Source organism: Rissa tridactyla, chromosome Z (assembly GCF_028500815.1).
Source record: "Rissa tridactyla isolate bRisTri1 chromosome Z, bRisTri1.patW.cur.20221130, whole genome shotgun sequence".
In the NCBI taxonomy this organism is placed as follows: Eukaryota; Metazoa; Chordata; class Aves; order Charadriiformes; family Laridae; genus Rissa; species Rissa tridactyla.
The window spans coordinates 52,685,455-52,711,866 of record NC_071497.1 but is presented as its reverse complement, the minus strand read 5'-3'; the positions used below and the strand labels follow the sequence as shown (position 1 = coordinate 52,711,866).

The window sequence follows — 26,412 nt, the reverse complement described above, 5'->3', positions numbered from 1 at the left end:
TCTCATTCATTTTGGTCACACTGCAGATCTTGCTGCTTCTCCCATAAAGGTTAACTTAAAGCTCCAAACATAATCATGTGGAAAATGGACATTATTGATTCCTATGGTCCATTGTTCCCCCATTCTAAGTCCCTGAAGTTCAAGTTCAATCTGGAATTACATCATGTCTGGTTTCTCCTGGTTACCAGACAGCTTGAGACGTGACCACAGCTACAGAAAAAACAAACAGCCTTCTTCACGCTTCGGCTCCCCTATCGATTCAAACATAAACTTTTTTCCTTTCTCTCAAGTATGCTTCAAGTATGGAGCATGGTTAATTTAGAGATTAAGTTCCAAATTAGATTATCTAATGGCATCTTAATGGATTGCTGACCCATTTCCTGTGGGATGGCAGCATGCAAGTCTGGCCTGAATACAATTAATTTCTTAGGAAGTGTTCTGAAGATGTTTGCCTAGATGGAGAGGAAACATAATGTTCTGCACATCTTTCTGCATTACGGAGTTGGGCAAAACTATTAGAGGTAGCAATTTAAATTGATAAAGACCAGAAATCATTAGGTTTTCTTTCTATGAATATTTTTACAATCAGGATACTTCAGCGTTTTTGTTCTTAGATTGTAATGAATTGGTACTTCTATTCCAAAACATTGCCCAAGGGGATTGGAGCCAGGGGAGGGAAGGGGCGGGGGGCATTAACCATTGCTCTAACAGGTGTCTGTGTTTGCCAAAATGTGCTTGCCACAGCAACACAGCTGACTGTGTTACTTTAGCTATGTGTTTCCTCGATAGCAAACACACACAAGGTGCTGCACGACAAAAGCAATCTGCACCCATCCTCAATTCCCCTCCTATTCCTTTCACAAATCGGAGATTATCCCATTTGATTGCCTTATCACCATTTTTATCGTAAACCCGGAGGGGTGCTGGGGGGAAAAATGATGCTTGGAAAGCTGAACACCCCTGAGCTGAGAAGGAAATTCAGCACTCTGAGAACAGAGCTCCCCTCAGCATCTCCAGGAACAAACCAGCTGTTGTACTATGCTTATGTGTCAAGATAACAGAACGAAAGCAGGAAATGCTAACCCAGTGCATTTGCCTGGGTAGTGTAAAAGTAACGTTAAAGTAACAGTTAACCCATAAAACTAACACAGAAAGGTTGTTAAAAAAAAATGAATATAAATAACAATAGTCGGGAATAAAAATATATTTGGTAATAGCTGAGTTAAAATGCACACTTCCGCAATGAAAATTTGCTTACAGTCTGTGAAAGACTTGCAAACAGTCAACATGCTCTAAAAAAGACCCATCATGCCAGCTTTTATGCGCGGTCCCACTGGAATTAATATCAATGGCGTAACGAGTGGCTGCGATTCAGGCTCAAACTCATGTTATCAGACTTACACACACACGCACACACACTTTTTCTCACTCTCACTCATGTCTTAAGTTTACTTGTTGCATATGCTTTTGCTCTCACACGGCGACTGGGACTGTACTTTCCTAATTGAGCCTTACAGATTTTCACAGCTTCCCCTCACCTTCTGTTTCTAGGAAAACAGTTGTTATCACAGAACTGTAGTTATGAAAAAAAGAAGGGTGGGGGTTTTTTAATGGATTTTGAGTATCTTCTTTATATGTACAGCAAAAAAATGATCTAAAAGATCTTAAAAGTACTTGGGAACTTAGTTACACTGATGTGCTTAAATGTTGTTTGAAGTGCAGCAGACATAATAAAATATATACCATAAATGCTGAAAATAAGCAACAACAAAAAATAACTGTAGATGGTTAGGATATCAGAAGCAAAATAAAAAATACTACTTCCAAATACCTTACCAAGGTTTTCCCTTTTTTTTTAGAATGCTCATAGTACATTTTATAAAAGCATTTTCTTTAAAGATACTAGAATGTTTAATTCAGCTAAGCGAAGTATTAATCTAGTTTTTATTATCAGTATTCTTGTAAGTCTTTTGGTTTTGAAGAAAATGGTGCATCAATGACTTAAAGTTTTGTGGGTTTTGTTGTGGGCTTTTTGTCTTTCTTATTCATAGTCTCTTTTTTTGCAAAGTTCAGTCTTCTGCATATGGACCGCTACTCTCTTATACCTGGGATTTTAAATGCCAACAGATACATAATTTTATAAGGAATGAAAAACCCAGAAAATATGTTTTGAAATCTATGTATCATACTTCGAAATCTATGCATTATGTCTACTATCAGGTATGACACGCAGTCACTAGTAAGACAAGGAACACAGAATTAAGAGAGGTTTTATCATCATTCAGTCTCCCCAGGCTTCCAAGGTGTGGTTCAACAATAATGCTGCACGACAAAGCTTTCAGCTTGGCCACCACTGATACGTGATTTCTGTAGAGACAGGACAGCCAACACTGAGGCACCGCCAACTTTTTACCTTCTTGAGGTCAGTATACTTAAAACAACCACAAATGCCTGTTGTAAAAGGTCAGGTCAAGTACCATCAAAATAAGCACTGCAGATTTGAGGAAAGCACACGATCAAATATTTATCAAACCATTTTGTGAGAGAAAATTTGACTCTCTGGACTACAATATATTTTTTGCCAATTCCTTTTCAAATGCGTTCTTTTTTTATAGTGTCGGGTTTAGTGTCAGAAGGGCTCACTGCTCCTTAGCCTGTGCAGGTGTCATTTTTCTTCTTCGATCCTCATCTACATGGGATTTGAAGGATGTTGTACTCCAAAGCCCCAATCCCAAAAGCCATTTACTTAGGGAGAACTATCAGTTTGTTTCTTTGTCCTGAAAGGCTGCTGTGCTTAATTCAAGGCCAAGTAAGAGTAGCTCAGGCCTGTAAAGAGATGCCCATGGCAGAATTAGTGCATCTGGCAGCACTTCTGTATCTTGGTAGGGTCAAAGTGGCAGGCAGCATTCTGGGAGCAACCTGCAAAGCCGTTTTGTCTGTACAGGTGAGTGGACCATGAAGCGTGCTTGTATTCATCACCAAAGCCTCCTTGTCGTCTCCTAGAAATCTTCTTCCCCCCTTTCCTTTCTTTTCATAATTTATGCCCAAGGGTCTTGTGTGACGGTTACTGAAAAACAGAACTCAGCAAACTCTGGGACAGTGCTTCGGTATAAACTGGCATTGCTTTAAAGAGGGCTTGGGTGATGACTGATTAAAATCATTCAAGGATATTCCTAGACAGGCAGTTGTGATATAGTTTCCTATTCCTGTCAATGCCCTGAAAAAGCAACACCCTTTGTGGTGGGAGAATAAATCACCCCCTCTGTGCTATACTAGCTCAGTTTGGATTCACTCTTGGCAGTACATAGAAAACTGTGGCAATTACTGCATGATGGGGATTTATAATGTGAATCACAGCCCTTGAGGAGATGAGGTGAATCCATTAGCTAATTTTCCATTGTGCCATTTCATCTATAAGGGAAAAAGTGACAACACCTTGCTTTTCTGCCACAATTCTTCCAGTTTTTAAATACTATTTCAGAAAAATTACAAAAAGTAAGAGTAAAGCAAAATATTCAAGGCATTTAAACTTCAGAGTTGTAAACAGCACCAGTTTTCAAACTCCATAATTACCCGTCCAAGCTGACACTCAAACACCAGAAACCTTCTAGCAATCCATAGTACAAGACAGTGCATCACATGGCATTTTGTACATAATACATATCCACACTCACACAGGTACTTACACAAACTATTCAGATGTATGTACTTTCATGTGCACGCAAATGTCCAAGAAGTGTTTAAAATTATTTTGAGAGTGAGTAACTAATACTTCATCTGACAGGCTCTCAACCCAGAGGCTTTACATGTACAACCCCCATTAGGTGTTGAGTGCTGCAGATAATCCTGCACATGAAAGAGGTTAACAACTGATGTATCATAATTATGCTGATTTGTTTACACACCTATTTAGACGCATGCACCTCTACTGTTACCATAATTAATTATATATCAAGACATGTAAAAGATAATAATGAGCAATTTATTAATGCACCGAAGGTTAATGGGGTTTATTGTTTGCTTTTTTTCATCCAAAAAGAAACCCTCCTTTGTGTAAATCATTCCTAATTATTCTGTTGTTTAGTTGAGAAATAAAATGTTTTATATCTTACCTTCATGTACATGTTAGTGACCTAAATCTATACCAGCCAATTAGTCAGAAAAGTGTCTATGAATAGCATGGTTATTCATTGTCCAAAACCACCACCACCTCAGACATATATTATTATACTCATCTATACCTCTAACAAACAGCACCATTTTCCTCGTGTTAGCCACTAAGCCCCCCAAAATATGACCTCTAATTCTGCAAACAACATTTTCATTTTTAAAGCCTAAGATCAGTATTCCCTTAAATTTACAAACCCTTTGCATTTGACAGCACAGCATTGTCATTCGAGGTGCTTAATTAAGGTAGTTTCTAAATTCAGCTTACACTAAAGATGACCTGAATGTGTACGGGAGAAATGTTACACGCGTGTTTTGATCAAATGTTATCACATATTCCTCTGGAGGCCTGCTAAAACAGATACTGCAGCTCAATGCAACTTTTTTAGAGGTGGTGTAGGGGTGGAAATAATTAAAATGTTACCTTTGCCAAGTAATTCCCAATGTATCCTCACTGGCACTGGGGTATAAATGCCTGCCGTTTTGATTCATGGTCCAGTCACAAATTCTCAGCTGTCAATTGAAACCTAGCAGTCAGATATGGATCGAGCAGTACTACAGTTTTTAGTATTTAAATGAATACATGCAAACTAGTACTGTACATGGCAAAAAAGCCTTACTTTCCCAAGAAATAACTTTAAAAAATAAAACAAACAAAGAAAAATAACGTATTCTGAGAAATAAATGCCTATAGATTTGTTTAAGATAATGCTACTTTAACACACTCCTTTATTAATAAAGCATAAAAGAGTAACTAGTGTTTAGCACATAACAATTAGCCATTATTAGATTACAAACTGAGCTGGAATAAAAGGAAATGTTAATATTCAATAGCGAGATACTTTAAGAAAGGAAATAAAAATGCTGCTTTCTCTAAGCAATGTTCTATTTAATGTGTATTAAGTAAAGGTCAAATATAATCAATATCTTGTAGCATGCATTTCGTGAAACATAGAAGACATGCAATTTATAGAAAAATTGTCCAAATTAAACAAACTTTATGTCCTTATCTTGCTATTTAGGAAGGGTAAAGGTATTTTGTAATTGAGGTTTATTAATCTAGTGTTACTGACAGTGGTATTACTTAGCAAGAGGTGATAAAATAATCTAATTTTGCTTTAGACTCAGAATAATACCATTTAAAATACTTTATTCCATTTTAATATAATGAGGAATGTACTAAATGTTAGCTGAAACAAATTCTTCCCAGATCCTCAAATCACCAGTTCTGCCTTCACGGGTTGTTCAAGCAACCCTCTATAGCTCTGTTTATTTAACAGCTGCCCTACAGCGTTAGCAGATTTATTGAAAAGATATACTGCTTATTTTGAAGTTTAAGAAAGTGAACTTATCTGGCTTGTGAAAAAAAAAAAACATACGTTTTAACCTCTGCATAGTAATGCTATATATAAATTGCTGTACCATTATACGTGATACAGCACTCTGAATTGAAGACAACGTTGTTGCTGAGTTTAATTGCATTCGATGCATTTTAGTTTTCTCTATCTGTATTCACAGTCTTTAGATAGTGCAGGCTACAGCAAACAAACTACAATAAATTATTTTCACAGGAGCACAATTAATTGCAGTCTTTTTCCTGAAAAATACAAATGCTGAGGACAAGACAATATTGCAAAACTGACCCTGTCTGGCTGTTAGACTCATAAGCTTCCTGCTGTTAAGGTCTGAGAAATGGAAATGTTAGTCTCTGATGTTTTCATAGGGATTGTTTCTTGTTTGTTATCTAAAGAACTCCAAGGGACCTTCTAAAGGCCATTAAAAGCATGACTAAACCACATGAAATTAACCAGAAAAGGAAACACGCAGTCAAAAAGTTTGCTAGAGGTAACTGTGAATAATACATTAAATATGTTTAAAGAAAGGGGTAAGTAAATATTTGGTTTAGTCACTATACAAAACAGTACTGTAAACCTGATTTTAATATTGAAGACAGTAAAATATGTCAGCTCAGTTACTCAATGTACAGTAGATGTATTTCTGCTATAATCCTTAAGAATGTCATCATCTTCATTACAGATGCATATTTTAAAACTTTATAACTTAGCTGTAAAAACTCACTTCCAGCTGAAACACAAGACTGAAAGGTTAAACCCCCCCCTATTTTCTTCTTTCACAAAATATAAAATCTATGAATAAAAGCACTTTGGCTGATTAGAACCATAAAAAATACTAAAATCAAAACCTTAGTGTTACCAAATGATTTTATGCACTTAGGCTTAGGTTAAAAATCTGGCAAGCACTTATCTTGCTATAGAACCTGATTGCATTTGCCATTTGGGGACAAGAGTAAAGGATTGATACATTACGTTTTAGTAAATCAGCTTCTGCACTAAATCATTATATTCTTCCCACAGTCTGTATGAAAACTTTCCATATATACTGTCAATGTGTTAAATTTATCATTAAGAAAGCTCCAAAATGAGCTTTTCAAACCTATTTCATAAATGTTGGTAATGACATACTTCATACTACATACAGTCACACATACCTCAACACATATACATCTAAATACTGTAATGGCAATAAGGGAACATGTGGATTTTATAAATATGCTGTAGACACATACACGCACATGTACATGAAGATTCATGCTACACCAGACTTAAAGTTAGTGTAAACTGCAGTGCTATTCACTGCAGCAACAGTGCTATACTTGCAGTACTGACAACACCTTGAAGAACTGCAGGTCTGTATGACAACGGGTTCTGTGACAAGTCCAGGACTGCCTCAGCTGTGCTGAAAATCACCTTCCCAATGTTAAAAACTATTGCTCCACACTCCTCAGTAGGCTCACAGAACTGCCATGTTGTCTTTAAAAACTAACCTGCCAGGAAAATGTTTTTCTTCTCCCTTATATAAAATTTCCTATCCCAAATCACTTCTGCTTAGAGATCAGGATGGCTAAGATTTAGAAATATACTTTCGAAAGTACGTAGAAGTATCACGTTCAAAGTCTGTGTCTGCATCCCTCATGTGCGCTGAGTCCTTTCTGGGTAAAAAGACTGGAGAAGCTTAAAAGAGCTCTACAAGCCCTGGCTCCATTTGATGGAAGAAGATGCCTGCTCACAGCAGCAGCGGGAACGCAGCCCTTGGAGGATGTCCAGACAGCCCAGCAGGGAAAGCCTAGGGGCACAGACCCGACACAAATACCAAGCTTTGGAAGGATGTAGGGCACTTTAGTACAGTATTTTTAGTGCTATATGTTGTCTGGTGTCATGCTGAAAGCTTTCTGGCTAGTTACAGTCCTCAGAGTAACTTAAGTGACCTCTAAAATCATGCCACAGCGTTAGCTGGAGACGAGAAGGCACATTCACTCTCACCCACTGTAAGCTATCTAAAAGTTTCTCTGCAGGATATGTGAAAGGGAGAGGCAGGAAACTTCTTGAAGGGTACTTGAGAAAACTTAAATTCCTCAGTAGAGGGGCTAGAGAAATAGTCCTCATGAGACATTTAATAAATGGTGAAAAACATTACTAACTTTATTGAAAATATGCTATGAATGCAAAATAAATTACCTGATTTGCCATGGGACATGATGAAAAGTCTTTCCTAGAAGCCTGTTGGACAGGCCTGCTCTTCAGTCCCACAGCTTTGTCATTTTCAGCAAGGCAAGCCCCATGAACCCCACTTCAATAACACCTTCCATCCATGAAACATTATCAGTTTTTTGTTTTTTTTTATTTCTCTCTCACCTAATCACCCAAAAAAAAGAACATGGGTCAGTATTCTGAAGTGGAAAAGGATGCCCAGCCTTGCAGTAGATGGGGAAACCTCGCAGGCAGCCCAGCCATTTCCTGACACATAGAGCTGCGGTGGCCTCTCATCCCTGTGACGCATCCTCACTGCTACCCTTGTGAAGCACACAGCCCACTGCAAGTGTTTCTCCAGGGAGGCAGCACAACTCCCTCAGCTGCCTCAGCTGCCTCATGGGAAGGGGCCACAGGCCCAGGCAGAAGCAGAGCAGTAGGCCGAGTGCTTCTCCAAACTCTTCCACCTTCCTGAATGTCATCCAGCTCCCTGCTCCAGTCCTGCCCTCTGTAAAATGTCAGGAAAGTGATTTTGGTTTGCAGTTCCCAGTGCTGTGAGATGTACTGATGTGAAGTTCTACCCAAGAGCTAGATTTCGCTACAGTGGCCTTTTCAGTTTAAACTGGGCACCTTCCAAGCACAACCATCCTACAGAGTTTTAAGTATGCAAATCCTATGTACATTAAAAACGCATAGTCAACAGCTCAATCTTTAATCATAGTCTGAATAATTTTCCTGTTTAAAGGGTGGCTGTCTAAAACTAGCATTCATTTCAAGCTTCTGTTACGGTTAGTGAAAGTAGATACATATTTTGGAAAGTGTAATAGGAGACTGTGCTATAGCTTCTGTTAGTTGAGAAAAGCCCATAAAACTTAACATTTGCATATTGTCATTGTTTTGACTGAAACTTCCTTTAAATGTGTTTCCTTTCCAGCAAGTGTATGTGAAAGGTGACCTCTTATCCATTTACATACCTCCCTGGTGGTCATGTGACCCAGTTTTACGTCAAACTGTCAATTATGATAAGGGACACAATAAGAACAGCCTAAGTGTTGATAACCTGTTTCCTGGCTTTACTGAGAAGTTCTGTTTAGGAGTCCACTTGTGTTCTTCTTCCAGCCCTCTGCTGAAAGCAAAAGCAGCATCCACCCAAAACATTTTGCAAACAGATACTCCGTGTTCAGTGGACATTTAAGTTTACAACTTCCATGATGAATAGAATGAAGAGAACTCCATTTTGAACTGCGTGATTCAGTTAACTAAAGGATGCATCTGGCACGAACAACTTCCTACCGAAGAGGCAGGGCTGTCTTGTGTGTAGGAAATAAAAAGCTAGCTACAATTTTCTGATTTTGCATTTTAGAGACCTGAAGTGTTTCTTATTACTATGTACATGGCAAACGTCTCACTCATAAATGTCAAAACTGCGTGAAAAACATGCATACCACACACCAAACCCGGAAAATCCAAGCTCAAGTGAAAACCATGCCATTGTACTAATCAGTGCAACGACTGGTAGAGTTCACTAGCTCCTCAGTAATTGTTCCAGCATTAGTTAGCACAGTTTACTGTAACAGACAGGAAAGTTCTAGAGGTCATTGTCTCCACAGACCTCAATAGATATGCCGTTTATTTATATTTTCTAATTGAAAACAGAATGACAGGTAGAAGGCTCCAAGGTGCATTACAATTAAATAAATGGCCAAGAAAGAAAACCTGACAGCTATTTCATTCATTCCAACAGAAATCTTATTATTTGTGAAACCATTAATCTATATTTGCAATAAATACAAATGTCTATCTATCCATCCATCCATCCATCCATCCACCTATCTTTTCACATTTTCTACACAGGTGAAGTGTATGACTAGTATTTTTGGCAACATTCTAGCTTTATAGCCAGAAACAACATCAGCCTGTCTCTAAGTGTCTATCATTTCAAGAACATAATAAATTAATGAAGTTGAGAACAGTAACACAGGAAGGCTACAGAAATGCCATCCCATAACCATGGGAATTCTGATCATTAAGACTTTGTTACTGAACTAATGATCTCTCTATTAAAATTATTTAGCCAAAAGAATGGAGACACAACTAGAATATGGCAAAGGACTGTGGCCACTTGTAGAAGATCAAATTTGACTGAGTTTCCTCAATTTGTTGCTTTTTCTTCTAGTCTAGGCTTAGAAACGACAAATCTTCAGTAGGCGCAAATCAGAGAAAGAAGTGGGGAGGGGGGGAGAAGGTGCTCCCATATAATTATGAAGATTATCTAACCTTTCTTTTATGCGCAATTCATTTAAGATGTTTCTCAGCACAGATGATGAGTACCTAGTACTAGATTTGACTTCATAAAATAATCCCAGCAGCCACCAATAGTAAAATTACGAAAAACTCTTCTCACTCGGGTACTAGCTCTTATCATTTCCCTTGCCCCTTCTTACGGTGCCCTAACTGCATTTACATTATCAATACTTAACAACCCTCAGAAGCTGATGATGAATCAAGAAAAGCAAACCAAGTAGTCATTAACAATTTGTAACAGACAGTTGTGGGGGCTGACTTGACTTTTTTACAACAAAACTGTAAGATACACAAATCTCTAGATGCCACTGAAACAAGAGATATGTTTTCTAACTATTCATGTCACAGTATAGAAATACCTAGTGTTTCAAGGCAGGTGACAGGAAGACCCACCAGCAATTGCAGAAGAAAGTGGACTGCATAGTTATAATTCCTCATTAGAACCTCATCTTCCTAACTATCAACATAGCATGCTAAGTAATGAATGTAACAGCATGTTTTTCACAGTATCCAGAACAGTAAAAGCAAATAAACTGCTCCCATTGGTGCTATTAGGCACTGTCTTTCAAAGTTGTATTCAGTGCTTCCCATCTAAATCTGAGTATTCCAGGTAGGTTGTGCCAATTGTTTACTGTAAGTTCTAGCAAACCATCGCTTTGTCAAGACTCCATCCTTTTCCATCTTGCGTCCATGCGTGTTGCAAAATACACACGTAACTTTTAAATTTATTGTGGTTACTGTAATTCAAACAAGCTACATAATGGTTCTTTTTAAGAACAACAAAAAGTCCTAAACAGTACATGCCAATATTTCTCATAACCAGAGAGAATAAATCTTCATAAAGACTCCTCCAATGAAGTAAAAAATGTACCGGTGACAATATTTATTCTTGAGGGGTCAATGTGCATTACAGGGTATGGTGAATGTTTAAAAGACCTCTCTGGAACTAAAACCATTGGCTTTCTAATTTAGAATTTCTCTCCACTAATACAAAATGATTGATTGCCTTTATTTCATGTACCCCTTGATTTTTCTTTTCATTCATCATGGGCTGCTTTAAACCAAATGCATTTAAAATCTGCCACAAGAAGAGTGGTCTCTTTTAAATTGTTGTAAAGTAATGAAAGGACATAGTAAATCAATCTTGTTTCTGCCTTACCAAAGGATAACCTTTGCTCTATTAAAGTTGTTTAGACAATCTCAGTGCTCTACCTCACTTTCTGGGTAATAAACATATATGGCACTGTCATCTCAGAGTTGCCTTTAGGATATAAGTGAGTGAAGGTAACTAATTCATTAGAAACATATACATACGGACTTATGTATTTGTATTTATCCATCTAAAAAAGCTTTGTTGTTAAAGTAGTCTGTTCCTTAAAATGGCTTCAGCAGTACATAGTATTCCCTAATTTTGTACGTATTTATATGTGTAAGCATCCACATACGCACCCCCCAGCAAACAAATTCAGGCTAGCATACGCATATATCCATTGCATAAGTTAGAAAATAATAGAGAATTCACAGCAAAGATGAAACCATGACACAATTTTTAAAATTACTATATGGCTCACTGGTCATCAACTGATGCTCTTGAATTAATACAACGAGACTATGAAGCAATATACTTTAGAAGGGAGAACATTGGTTTCACACAGTGGCACTGAAGAATTTTTCTGTTTATGAAGTGTACGTGAGAACTAGTTTATTTTCCCCTTCCCCCTGAGCCATCTGGCCACATGTTTTACCATGAAAGGGAGTATAAGACACAGTGCATGTAAACACCAAAGACTGTGATGACCCTTCAGATCTCTCTCATTTTTATGTTCCTATGACACTGCTGAAATCTCCAAATTTATTTCCATCTACACAAAGCCAAAAACATACAGAAGATGCATGAAATAAGCAACATATTTACGTGTTGTAAACTCAGCCAAGAGAAAATTAAGTGTGCTGCCACTACCTTCTGGCATGTGACAAGAAGTTCATAACTCTTTCAATGAACTTGGAAGAAGGTGGAGTGGGCTTAAGCAGTAGCAAATTTGCAGGAAAAAAACTTGTGTCTAAAAGCACACTGAAGTAGTGAAAAAAAATATTTATTCTTGCACATCCACAAATTAACTGGATGTCAGAGACTTTTCAAAGGATACTATGTAAAATTTCACATGAAAAGAAGAGAGAAGTTGTGTGTGTTTTAAAATACAATAAACATATACTGTATATCTTTAAAAGAACCATGTTATAGTAATTATAACACATTTTACGATACAACAATCTTTGAGAGGTTAAAAAAAAAACACACCAGAAAATTTACTGAAAAATGAATGGTTGGCAAAACCACTAATCATCATTTTCTATTTTCATAAAAGTATACAGATGTTTCCAGTTAGGCCTCACTGGTTAAAAACAAAACAAAACAAAAGTTGGCAAAGCATCAACTATCTTGAATAAGCGATCATCTTTATGATTTTCTCTGAACTCTGCATGTGGTGACCTTCAAAACGGACATACTGCCACCTTGCCCTGGGAGTGGGTAGGGATAGAGAGTTCCAGATGAAGTACACTTCAGCTATATCTCAGCTATAAACACAGAATAGGTAGTTTTTACTGAAAAACGAAGCAGGCATGTGTACCAACTGTTGACAGGAACCCAAGCCTCAGAAAAAAACACACTACAATAAACACCAAGGACTATTTAACAGCCCCTTCCTTACTACCACATTCAGCTTTTTTCCTTATAACATTTTACATGCTGTAAATTTCAAAATCCTCTACTGTTAAGATCTAGAAGCAACATAAACACACATCATAAAATATGTTAAAGTTCTAAAGGGTCTGAATTTATTCCTGTTCCTAGCAATGTAGCATTTCTGTATATACATGGCCTTGCTACTGACTGCAGCTAATTTGTTTGTAAGCCATCATTAATCTCGGCTGTATATTTTCACAGTTTGGGTAAACACTTCATTTGCATTAAATTTACAGCATTAATGAGATGTGAAATTTAAAATGCTACTTGAAACATAAATGATGTAAGAAACTAGAACAAAAATGTGGTTTTATCACGTTTGAAATCAGCAGACCAATTTAAACCTATTAAACTAGAAATTATGATATGTTGCACTGAGAATTTGGTTTTGTAACTCATCTTCTAGAACTAAAATAAAGAAATGTAAGCTTAAGCATATGGAAAAAAAAAACAAAATAGCTTGAAAAGAATAAGTTGGACTTTTTGCTTTGGAAATTTTACTTATTTTAAAACTCATTTTGAAATGAGTATTTGTTCCTTATACACCTCATTCTCTTTCCCAGGATCCTATTACAGATTACATGTATGAGCTCTTGAAAAATAAAATAATTGAAAGACATATTATTATAGTTCCCTAAGATGGCACAAATCTAAGAAATAAAGCATATGCTAAATTGATGTTCCTTAAAGGGTTCAGTTTTGTTTTGAATAAACAAATACTGAAAGCCTTAGGATCCCAGTCTAATTCAAGATAACAGTGTCAGAACGTAGGAAAGTAATATCGCAAAAGCTTCTCTGTATCATTACACCTATGTGAAACTTGCCCACCTGTTGCTGGTGTAGGAAGGATGGGTCTCTTGGGCTTAGTCCCACATATCGATTGGCTTGGGATGTGCCTGAGGCTGTGTAGGCTGATTAAGGAAGAACAAAACAGATTGATATAAATACCAACCTATCATAACTATTAGCCTGTGCAGGTACAGTACAAATATGAGAGATCCAGAGTTATGAATTTGCAATATATAGGATGTGTCTGTGGTTTTCCTTTATTTAAACTTTAATCAAATGAAAAAGAAAAACTGGACCAAATTTGGGAAGATATGTGTAAATTCCTATAAACTTCAATGGAAGTGCCATGTGTAAATCATAATGTCTCTTGTTAATAAAGTCCCTCTGATTAATATATCTTTATTTTTTTTAAAGTGATTAAATGAGGTATGTATTTGAAGGAATCACAAGCATCATTCTCATTTCAATTACACCAATCTAAGGCACCAGTCAAATCATTGAGATTACAATGTGGAGAGAGAGTATTAGTGCACACTTATTATTCTCACTGCTGTGAAGGCACATCACAAAACTGTAAAAGAACAAAAATTGGAATAAAAAGTTCAGTTTACTTATGTGGCGTTAAATGAATCTTTATAGGCCTTTGGAAACTGGATCTAATCTGCTTAATATTTTCATGAGAAGGAAGTTAATTTTTACTGTGCAATATAACATTAAATATTCAACTCCCCTATGCACCAGGGAACAACATTTTCCAGGGGGAGGTGTGTAAGGAAGTGTCTTGCTGTCTGCTACAGAAAATTAAAGAAATCCATTCCTGAGGAGAAAGGGAATGGTCGGTGATGCTGGGATCAGTTGCAGGATATGGATCCTTCCTTCACCTGTAGGTCACATTCCTGTCTGGTCTCTGTCAGTAATCCCTAAAACCCATCACCGTCTCATGGCTTTTGGTGGCGCTTATGAAATGAGGTAGGTGGTCTTACTCCACTTCCCAGTGTGGAGATGTCTGCACTGCCACTTGCAGCATCACAACCTGGGAACTCGCTAGCTGAGAAAGCAAAACTACTAAAATTGAACATACACACACAAAGACACCAATGAGAAGCTAGATGGGAGTACTTACTGAATTGGCCTGTTAGTATTAAAGTAATACAGCAAATACAAGCAAATGAAATCCATTGAATTTTTTAAAAAGAAAGAAAAAAGACTTTATACAGTAAACAGGCTTTACTGAAGAACTGTCATAAAAATTAATCAGTTATTAGAAGGACATCATGGTGGAGGCCACAGGGTTCCCCAAATATTATCAAAGCCTGCTGTTCTTTCTGATTCAAAATAATTCTGCTATTGCACTTCAGAATGAAAAGCAGTGCTAATCATTTGCCATTTTATTCTCATCAGACTGACCAATAATGATAACTTGTTGGCCAAGCATATGTTTTATATATATCTATATATATCTTGAATCAATCAATCAGTTATTGCAAATAGAAGTAAAACTATGCCTTAAAATATATTTAGTCTTGATTTTCCCATTAAGTTAACATTATCACTCTGTGTGGCAGGTCTATTATGACTGACAATACAGTTTATATGCATTCATATATAATTTATACATCAGCAGGACACGAGCTCTCATTTTTTGCGATTTTCTTCACCAACAAGCTACGTTCCTTCGCTTTTTTGCTCCTACAGTTACCAATCCAGTTTCAAAAGGCTTTACCAAGCAGAAAGACTACTGGGCTGGTCTGAAAACCCTAACACTCTGAACATGTAGCATTTATATGCTATTGCATATGCAGAACTGGCACATTCAAATTGAAATTGTACATAGGCAGTTTTTATTATTATTTACGTGCTGCAGTAATCTTGCATTGATCCATGCATCGGATCTTTAGGCAAGTTACTAGCACACTTCTGTGCTACTGAGGAGGCCTTATTTAAAATATCTAAGCTGAGATGTTCTAAGGCTCACAGGGAATCAGATACCCAAGTTCCAATGAACTGCACAAGAAACTCGGTGCTGACTTCATTTCAAAACACAGTCCAAATTTTTCTCTTAGTAGTAAGACAATGAACAGATTATGTTTGTTTTCCTGTAATGATGAATAATATGGTAGGATTACCACAAAATATCCCAACATAGTTCTGACATGGTATTTGTTCATTTTCCATGTGGATTAGAAACCCTGACCTCATCTGAGACAGCTATTTAGGCCAGGCATGATCATGTCAAGCAGGAAGAAGAATGAAACCATGAATACTTTAAACTATACATGAACTCAGTTTTCTCAGTTTCCTATTCTGGAGCAAAAGTTTAGTGCAAAAGCTTCTTGTTTGCTGGTAAAACTAATTCTTCCTAAAAGGTGCAAGAACCTGGTACCACAAACCACCAGGGAAGATACAGATATACTCTACCACCTTTTAAAAAAACTCCTGCTGTACTAAAAGAACAGCTAAAATCCCTCCGTAAATCTATCCATATAATTATTTGTTTATACTTAAACAACAGTTTGTCCAAAATTTACTACTATCCTTTTATAATAAAGGCATAACCAGTTTTCCTCCTTTACATCTGGGCCACTCCTATGCATTTGCGTCTTATCTCTGCTTCACATTCTAATAAAAAGATTTAAAGTAGTATAACACCTACAAAAAATACAGTTTATCGTCTCTGTTAATGACAGACCAAAAGTTAGGGACTGGATTCACAGTTCAGATACTGAACAGGTCTAAAGCAAGACATTTTAATGTCATGGACCCTAAAGAGTTCAATATTTTTTAAGACTGGCAAGTTTTCTTCCAAACTATGTGTCTGGACGTGTCTCCTAAAAATCTTCAGTAGTCTGATAAATACTGGTAACACTGGCCATCTCAAGTCCAAATAAAAGTTTGAAGACAACAGAAATGCAGAAAGTAGTGAAAAAACAACATTCTGCATCACTGAGCATAACATGAGTGTTTGGAAGAGACGAAATTACACTACACATAGTAACACCTTTGCTCTTATTTCCAAAACTGCAATTCCATTGAAGAAAATAGGATAAATAATATGGTCCTATACAGTAACAAAGAGCTTAAAACATTAAAGCTAGTGTTTGGGGTTTTTGTTTTTGAAAAAGAACAGTGGATCTACCATCCATTGCAGCATTGACAAGGAATTAAGATTTTCTTTCGTCACATCAGTTGTTTTTGCTAAAAATGACACAACCTATATCAACATGCAATTGTCATAGCTCGGATTCAGTATCCGTTGTAACAAGGCTTGATTTCTGTAGGAAAGCTCATTGAGGAGCAAATTATCCAATTTCTGTTTGGAATTCCGTCTGTGGGTCATTGTAAAACCTTGGTGTCTGGGTGTGCTTCTCAATGTCTTTACAATGTCCACCTTAGATGAAAAACCACGTTCTCTTTTTCTTGAATAGTGGTCAAATATGCAGGCTTTTCCCTTTCATTTTGGTTGTCATGTCACAAACTTTGGTTCATGTAACATGATGCATTAGTTGAAATTTGGGGAGGAAAAGCTTTGCAGTCAGATCACGTTTGCTCTCCATGTAAAATGATGAGCATCCACTTGGTCAAATAGTAGGAAAAGGCGCCTTTTTCTGGCCTCAATTTCAAATCGTATCGAATCTTTGATGGACATTTTTTTGTTTCCTAAAGAAATACTTACTGGTTGCTGTAGGTGAAGATGCCTCACCTTCAGTGGATGTAGTGATGGGTTTAGTATCTGTCATGGTCAGGGTCACAGGTCGCACCGCACTGTGATGGGGAGAGGGTGCCAAAACTGGAGTAAAATGGCCAGGCACTTTCCCTACTACTTGACCACTGCTGTTAGGCTACAAAACAAAACCAAAAGAATGCCTTGTGAAACATACACATTGTGTTTATGGAACCTACCCACCTATCTTAGGGTTTTCCAGAATGCCCATCACCACAGCAGCTGTGTGCTGGAATGCACCATTCTAATAAAGCTATGAATATGTGGTATTTTCAGTAGGCAGATCCCTCCTCAGATAGATAGTTCATGCTTAAGTAGCAATGCTTTTTGGTAAGCTTTTTTTCTTTCTGGATGCAGGATGCATCAGATATTGTTTCAAAATATATTTGCTGTTCACGCAGTGGCTGTGAACCACAGTAAATCCCACAATAGCAGGTTTAAACTGACCAGCCATAGGCCCTAATGTACAAAGTATTAAGAGCAAATGAATGATGCAAAACCTCTATTTTCACATGCCATACCACTCTGGCTTGGAGCATAACCAAGACTTGACCACAGTTGTCCACAGAGATTACACATACTGGAAGGCTAACTAATAATTCACATGTTTGGGAGTCAGGGAGAGGGTTAGGATACCACGCACTATAATGAAGACGTCATAACATCTGGCCAAAGGCCACCAATCAAAAACACAGAACTGTTTGATAATGGCAACTTTGCAACTCAAGCGCATAATAAACAAAGAGACTTCTTTCATAGATACTGGAGGCAGTCTCCATATGACCTTATGGTACAGGTCATCAAGGTAATGTGCTACTTTCTGCATATAGGCACATCAGAATTTGGCAATGTTCACCAGTAAATGTTTATTCAATGGTTAAACGTGCCTTAGACACTCTGTATGACTGTAAACACTCCAATGGTAAAAAAAATTGCAGTAAAAATAAGCAGGTAGTAAATAGTTTTTTCAGCAGTGGCTGATAACTTTTGTCTTAAACTGATTATGTGTTCTGTGATTCCTATTTTAAAATACAGCCAAATGAAGTAAAAAACACTGGGAGTCTTTTTATCAGAAGGATCTTGTCAAATTTGAGATAACTCAGAGTAAAGAAATGGACCAATAAAGGACCTGATTCAACTGCTACAAGTAAAGGTTAAAAGAGGTAAGCATAACTATGGTAATGAAATAATAACCGGGCTGAGACAATTACTGCAAGTATGTGCAGAGTATAAACACACAGAAGAGGAAGGAATTATTTGGAAAGTACAGGAAGTATAAACTTGGGGTAATGGAATGAAATTGAGAAGGAGGAAATTTAAAATTAATAGCAGGAGAAACTTCCTGGCAGTATGATCTACTAGATTTTGAAAATGCTCCCAAGGGAGAGTCTTGTTCTTTAGGACATCTAAAACTAAGCTAGAAGAAAACATTAGAAAATATAAGTGCAAATAGAGACCAATCTTGTATTTATAGGAACATTGAGCAGTTAGCAAACGATTTCCCTCTCTAAAATCACAAGCCTAACCATGAAAAATAATAGTAAAAATGTACACTAATGAGCAGTGGCCAAAAACTACCCCTCTAAAAGAAAAATAAGTCACGCCCTAAACATAAATGTGTCTTGTCTTTGGGGAGTTGCTGGTGCAGGAGTGGTGACAGACAAGCCATGGAATCCCAAGATATTGCAAATAAAGAAATTGGGCGGTATTTACCACTTTTTCATTCATGTTTCTAGTTGGCGTAAGCTGAGAAGTTACTACTAGGATTTTAGTTACAGGAATAAGTGTCAGCTGTCAAAGTAGCTTCAAAACAATAAAGTAGTACAGATTCAAAGGAATGACAGTACTTTCACAAATAACACAATATCCCCAAATAACTGGCATGCTACATTAAGTTTTATTCAGTAGGTGAAACTTAACAGTTAGATAGATCTCTCTTATTATGTGTACTTGAAATGAAAATGAGATGTGGCAGAATATATACAAGACAATTTCTAGAGAATAATGTGGCCTAAAAGTTTACTGAGCATCTGCTTGTATGCTTACATGACCAATGGGTCATAGGTGGGGCACTCACTCAGCAATTACAGAGGTTTTTCCTCAAGAACACAAATTACATCTATATATTACAGCAGTCATATATTAAGTATATGTCAAGAAGTCCATTTTCTTTGACATCTATCTTAGCAGCCGTTTACGGAATTTTATTTTGTGAGCTCTATTTTAAAGGCCTGCCAGCCTCTGAAACCAGATGTCCTGGTGACCAGAAATCTGACTCCATCTGCCTTAGAACAAAATGAAAATTTTAACTAACATAAATTCAGAAGATCTCTAAGAGTTACCTAAAATAAATTCCCCATACAAATGACCCAAGATACTCCAAAACTTAGAGGCAAGTTGATGTTGCAATAGAACAGGCTCCGGCATAGGTAAGGAAGCCGTGACACAGTTTGAAGCATTTGTGGGGAAAACTGTCAGAAATTTAGGCAGGTCTTATAATAAACTTTTCTTTCAAACACCAAAATTCTTGTCAGTATGACTGGATCGCTACATCGGACTGTATTTTCAGGATGTTTCTGGGGAGTCTGCTGCAGAGGCAAGCCCCGTCTCCTGCCCTGGAAGCCCATCTGTCCACACAGCCTGCTGCAGGGACTACCACCTCTCGGTCCTGTCTGCGACCTCCTGGGTGGAGACACTGACCTGTGACCACAGGGCTACCTTAGGAGCCTTAGCTTATGCGCTGTGCTAATATATCACAAAAACAACTAAGAATCCCTGACCAAAACGATCAACTTTTAATAAAACCTAAGAAAGAACATTCCAGGGAGTTTATGGATTAAACAGCCAGTGTCCTCAGCTTCCAAAGCAGCTCTGTCTCCAAAGCCAGACTCGAATGAATTAGAAGGACACAGCTGGAGACCAGGACAATTTACAACAATTTAACACCTTCTACTGTTCCCTAGTGATCCCAATCAACAGGAATGCAATGGCCGACATGGAGTCCAGCTTAGCCCTTGTGTGCATGGTCAAAATGAGCAAACCCTTTTCTTGCTGAGTTATAAGACAAAGAATATACTTACACCAGATTCTCATGTAAACCATGTTTTTCCCTGTGCAATACATAACAGCAGTGCAGTGCATCACCCCACTTCATCCAAATTGAGGGTGAAGCCCTGTCTTTGTTGAAATCCATAGGGAATTTGCTAGTGATTTTGTGGATGTGGTTTGTGTCCTCCTGACCAAGTGCCTACATTTCTATTTCTTTTCTTCTGTGTCTTCTTAAATGGTAGGCATTGTTCCATATCTGTCCTACACGCAAAACGGAGTACAGACAAAATACAACGAAACTGAGGCCTGCAACCTCTAGACAGAAAAATAAAACCTCCAAAGTAAGAAAAGGAAAAACTCCTTATATCAATAAGTTTAATTCTTATGGTTCCAACATTTCAGACTCTGACTGCACATTAGATTTCAAATGCAATTATAACCTAGTTACCTGCCTCTTAACAATTTTATTGCATTTTGTCACATTTCCCCAAGTATGTTCTGACTGTACTTTATGATTTATTCTGGTTTTATTTTTCTAATCTCTACCATCTATTCTTTTCTTTTTTCAAGTACTTTACCTCTGTTTCCATATTTTTAACATAACATTTGTTTTAAAATTTTGCAGTAATGTCAAATATTGTATAGTGCGATAACTCTTCAGGTGTTACTGCGTGGCAAACAAGATAACACAAGAAGGGATAACTACACACATGACAGAGCTTGGAGTACCATGTGTAAGAACCTAACTTCTCCCCCCATGCTGAAAGTTTCCTGTATTAAAATTTTTAACTAACCTCAGTTGCGGGTGAGCACATACCTTCTGGGGCTTTTACATACATAATTGTTCTTCAACTATCCTAGCTGTCTTTCAGAGGTGAACTAAGGTCCTCCCTTTGACACAGCTTGTCCTGGCAAATACTACGTATGAAATTTTCTGAAAACTTCAATGTTTTTCCTGGGTGTGCTATATTTGAAAACAGAGTTTATGAAAAGCAGTCTCGTACGCTCCCGAACTCTCTTACATGAATGTCGCAGATAAAAAACCTTCCTGAAACGTCCATACTTGTAGTGAACAACAATGAAGCAGTTAACAAAACTGATATTTAAGTTAGCATAATTAGTTTGCAACTTAAGATGATAAAGTAGTCCTAGAAAAACAAGATCGTGTAATTGTCTCAGAGTTATTCTTAGGCCTGTCTTAAGACTGACGCCAACATTGCTGCATTGGTTTATACGTAGTTCACTCTTCTATGGCTATCTTTGCAAACACAAAACTAAAGGCTTTTTAATTAAAGGTCTAGATTCTGGACCATGGTAGTTGATAGTGGTACAAGCTCAAGAACACTGGTTCCTGGATGTCTCAAATCCTCTGTCCTGTTTTTTTAAGAGGGAAACCCTATGGTCAGAAATAACCCTTTGAAGCTGTCAATTCATAATCTTATTGAAAACTGGCTGCTAGAAATAGCTTCTGTGACCTGTTCTCCTTTTAACTTTTTCCGTTGTATCAAAAGATATTGTAGCATGGAAACTATGTATCTATTTGGACAGTATTCACTGGAATTACAAGTGAAAATGTTTATAGCACATAATTTAATACAAATTCATTTTGTCCTTATTTAAAACAAGTTCTAGGTTCTAGTTCCCGTTTTCCCTGACGAGATTCTTACAGACAAATGCATTACAGGTGAAAAATCAACTGTTACCATCAACTAGGGCATCAATATGTCTGTGTGATGGATTCACAAGCAGAGAGATGATGCCTGAGGCATAAGCCTCAAGCAAATTACATGGAGGCAGCTGTGTTAGATAAACAAGCTGTGCATTTGAAAATGGGAGAAGGAAAGAAGCAAACGCAAAGAAGGTCTGGCAAATTTAGCCCCAGTTTATGCAGGTGTACATTTTTCTATTGTTGGATTGAAGGCTAATTTGATTTCTGTATCTGTGTTACATTTTGCAGCTTTTTAATTCACACTATCTTGAATTGCCCCAGATTAAGTGATTCATGTGCCCAAAGCCACAGATGAGTTGTATTCACTGCCATAGCTGTAACATAACCAAGACTGTTGGAGTGTTAATATCTGATTGTGCGCACTACGCACACTTTCAGTTAGTCCTTAGGTCTGAAGTCTGAACAGAAACTTGTAACATATGATATGAATATGGACTTTCTTAAAATCAGGATTCACTATATTTGTTTTCCCTGCTGGGATTTTTTCTAACATTTTTATAATCAGTAATTAACCAACCTCCTCTCAGACTTCTCTTCACATATTTGCCCAAGTATCAGCACATTTATGCCTTAGGTCTTCAGTTACATTTCAGGACATAGTTTTGTCATGTAGCTCACTACTTCCAGTGTTAAAAAGATTTTTCTGAGCCATAGTGAAATGGCAACACTAATACCTACACATGAGATATCCAAACATAACAGAAATTTTACATACATGTTAAACAATTCATATAAACTATTAAGTTGCTTAAATGATAAAACATATTTTATGTTTATATTTGCACAGTATCTTTTTTTACAAAATAATTATAATTCCAAATTCCAAATAAAATAATCACAATATTCCTTGGAATCTTAAATACAAAGCATCTTCAAATAAATAATCAACAAAGGCCAAAGGCCAGAAATCATCCTGTGCATCTCCTACATACAGCTACACATGATACTGTGTTAGGTATTTCAGAAAGAAGTCTCAGAGCTTAATAAAAATTACAGTATTCCAGCTAACCACTGTACTTGGAGAACAATATATTTGCATCTCAAAACACAGGCTTTTCAATAGAAACTCAGTGTTTCCTAAGAAGGCTACCCAATTATAGCCAGGTGATCAACCAACAAGTGCAGTTTAGCCAAACTGGATTCACTGTGTTTGGAAATACTCTGTCACCCATTTCTTCTCAACAGTTCCAGCCCCTTTTAATCACAAATTTCAGATACTATGCTGAAGAATATCCCTGAAGAGCCCTATGGCAGTGTATTTTTGAGACCATTGGTTGAACTAATTTTGTTGATGAAGCTGTAGAAGATCCAGTTCTGCACATTTTGGTCCCCTGCTCATGTACCAAATACCTGGTTTTAACAGTTGTCTACTATCCCCATCTACGAACCTGGAGAGCATAGTTGGCAACTTCTGTCTTTGAGTCCATGCCATTGTGCTCTGTGATGTCCACAGAGAGTGATGGATGTTTCAGAAAATCTACAAGTAAAAGAAACTGGAAGAAGTATCTTCCAATTTTCTAACTGCCCCGCTTTTTTTTTTTTTTTTTTGAGGGGGGATGTTATACAATGCAAACCCGGCCTTTTACGTCAGTAATGCTACATCACCTGCAAACATCCAATGGCTGTGTTAGTCTCCCACTGAGAAAGCTCAATGGTACAGGAGGCAGTATCATCAAATGTGCAGAAGACATATCCTCACATTACATATCCTCTAAGTTATTACCTATCTGAGTAATATAACAAAGTGCCTTTGAGACTCTGCTAAACATAAGGGAATGGTACTATTAGAGCACTGTCAGTGAGACTGAAGAAGGTACTGCAGGGCAGTTTCACCTCAGGTTGAACCTGGTGGGTACCATAAACATTTGTTTAACAAGCAGCAAGGCTATACAGATTTCCTGTCCGCTGTTGGACACTATGGTAGCAACAGAAATGTACTTTGCCTTATTACAGTGCCTCTTACCACTTTTCATATAGATGAATCTCATTAGTTTCCATACCCTTGCACCCTGAGTAACTCATTGCTACAGCACATCTTACACAGACCTCACTGGGAGATGCCACACAAAAGCTTCAGGTGGTGTGACACGCAGCTACCTGCCTGCTTGAGGAATTAGCTTTAGAAAAAACATGTTGTTGACAGTTCTTGGCTGACAATACCACTTCTGTACTACTTTCTGAGAGAAATCAAGGTGTTGACTTTGATCTATGAAGCTCTGAGTCTCATGCATTTGAGAAAGCATTTTCCTCTTGATGTAACGCTGCTGAAACTGAGAGCAACTGCAGAGCTTCAGCAACCCACGTTCAGACCCTGATATCATACAACATTCTAGGTGAACAGTCCTCCATCCTCAATCACAATTCTATCTGTGAGCTCAAAAAATCTGAATTATTTGTCAACAGGTAAAGCACAAGGAAATATCTAGCTTGCTTTGTATATTTGCCTTTACAACAGGGTAAGTCCATGTTACACGAGCATGGGAGAGGAAGTCTCTTTGTAGATAAATATTCAAAAGATATCTTTGGGTTAAATGGAGACTCTGGAGACTTATAACTGTGCATTTAATAAACTAAAAATGAGCAAACTAAATACAAAGTAATAATTTGCAACTTCAATTAAATCTTTAAAGGCCTTGTCAGTAGATACAGTTAAGCTAGTACTCTCTCTCTCTGCCTCCCAATTACAATTAAGAACAGCACATTGCCATATTTAATCTTCAATAGCTTCTTAAAAATTACAAGGGAAGACTTGCTCAAGAAGCTGAAAACTATTAAATGTCAACAAATAAAGGTGCTAGCTATTCCAAAGAAACCATATGCACACATATCGCTTGTGTCAGCTTACCAACCAACAAGAAACCCTTTGACCAGACCAAACAGAACCTCACAAGATTCCCTCCTCATTGCAAAATGACTGCAGTTACTGTATTGAAGAATGACAAAGCATCTGCCTGGCATTCCCGAAGACTATGCCTATCTTGCATTGAACAAAAAATTGAATACCCCCATCAAGTACGAGAGGAAAGTAAATGGCCTCACCAGCTTCCAGAAGCAGCTCTTCTCAAGCAGTTCAGATATTTCTGTCTTCAGACAATGATAAAACCATTAAAAAGATAAAGCTGCAGATTAGCCCACCTTGTGACAAAGTATGTTTTACCAGCCCCAGGAATTTTAGTCAATATGTGGACAGCAGTTCACTTGGACTGTTGTATGCAACCAGTGTAAAACATTTATCGTAAGAGGAAAACGGTCCAATATTTAAGTCCCCCAAACAGGAGGCAGTTTTACCATGCCATTGAAAACTGCGTATTTAATCAAAAATATCACACAATTTGACTTAAAGTTACCAGTAAACTGTGCCCTTCATAATCCAAATTCAAAGGGCTTGCAAGATTGTCTACTTCTGCTTGCTTGGTTCAATCAAAAAAACAAAAAAATTCTCACTGATGCCAGGATGTTCTTCAGCAGGATTCTTTACCCTGCTTTACCATTGTTTATCATGGTCTGCTTTACCATCATTTCCTTCATCACACTTTCTGACCCTTTTTCTGTGATTCACCACACCTTAATCAGGAAATTATTCCATTTAACTCAACGGGGCATTAAGTTTGGAGCTTTGGGTTTTGACTTCAGACACACAAGTGTTATTGTGCTTGGTGATTTGGTCAGGCTCACCAGAAGTCCGATTTTGATATTGTATATTGATTCATACACTCTCAGTTATTAATCCATTCCAAGTGTGGGCACATTTCTGTGTGTGTGTGCACGTGTGTACATACACACAGAGGAGGTAATATTTTCCAAGATTAAAAGATTCACCCATCTGTAATCATTCAAAAAGGAAATACATGCTCAAAATTTGTGGTAGCTTTGAAAACCTCAATACATTGTACATGCATAAACACTGTAGGTGGATTAGACACGTAACAATCAATTAGTTTTTGCTGAAACTTACAGTGAGTAACCAGTTATCAATTTAACGGTGGAGAGACCAGCACCCCATCATAATATGGATATGGACACACACACACAATCTCATCCAGTAACATGTGCCTGGCTAAGAAGAAAGGCATTGAAATAAATATAATGAAAAGGGCTCAGTAGCATTACTTAATTAGTGGAAAGTACAGCAGTTCTCAAAACCTTGGGAACTTTTCAGACTACTAGTTGGAGGAAAGTCCAGCTCTGTATCTAACAGGGTCCATTTCTGTTCAGTATATTTGTTTATTTATTCTCCGTATTGAACAGGGGATAAAAAGCAGATATGTATGAAACCAACAGCCACGGTTCTCTTTTGTTTAGGATCATCCATTGTTTAATAATTTTTCACTGCAGCCAAAGGGCCTGTTTGAACTTCCTG

At 37.4% G+C, this 26,412-nt stretch overlaps 1 protein-coding gene across 7 annotated transcripts in view; it reads right to left on the bottom strand.

Moving 5' to 3' along the window:
• NFIB (nuclear factor I B) overlaps positions 1 to 26,412 on the bottom strand; it is a 176,917-nt gene that overhangs the window by 12,755 nt on the left and 137,750 nt on the right. Inside the window, exons 9-11 of one of the 7 annotated variants that reach the window (XM_054186538.1) lie at positions 17,228 to 17,393; positions 13,594 to 13,676; positions 4,592 to 4,680 (exon numbers count right to left, since the gene is read on the bottom strand). The exons of 1 other annotated variant lie outside the window; for it this stretch is intronic. In XM_054186538.1, coding sequence (XP_054042513.1) covers positions 4,592 to 4,680; positions 13,594 to 13,676; positions 17,228 to 17,393 — 338 coding nt within the window. The remainder of the gene's footprint in view (positions 1 to 4,591; positions 4,681 to 13,593; positions 13,677 to 17,227; positions 17,394 to 26,412) is intronic. 5 more of the 7 variants (XM_054186539.1, XM_054186540.1, XM_054186541.1 and 2 more) reach the window with 5 other exon arrangements.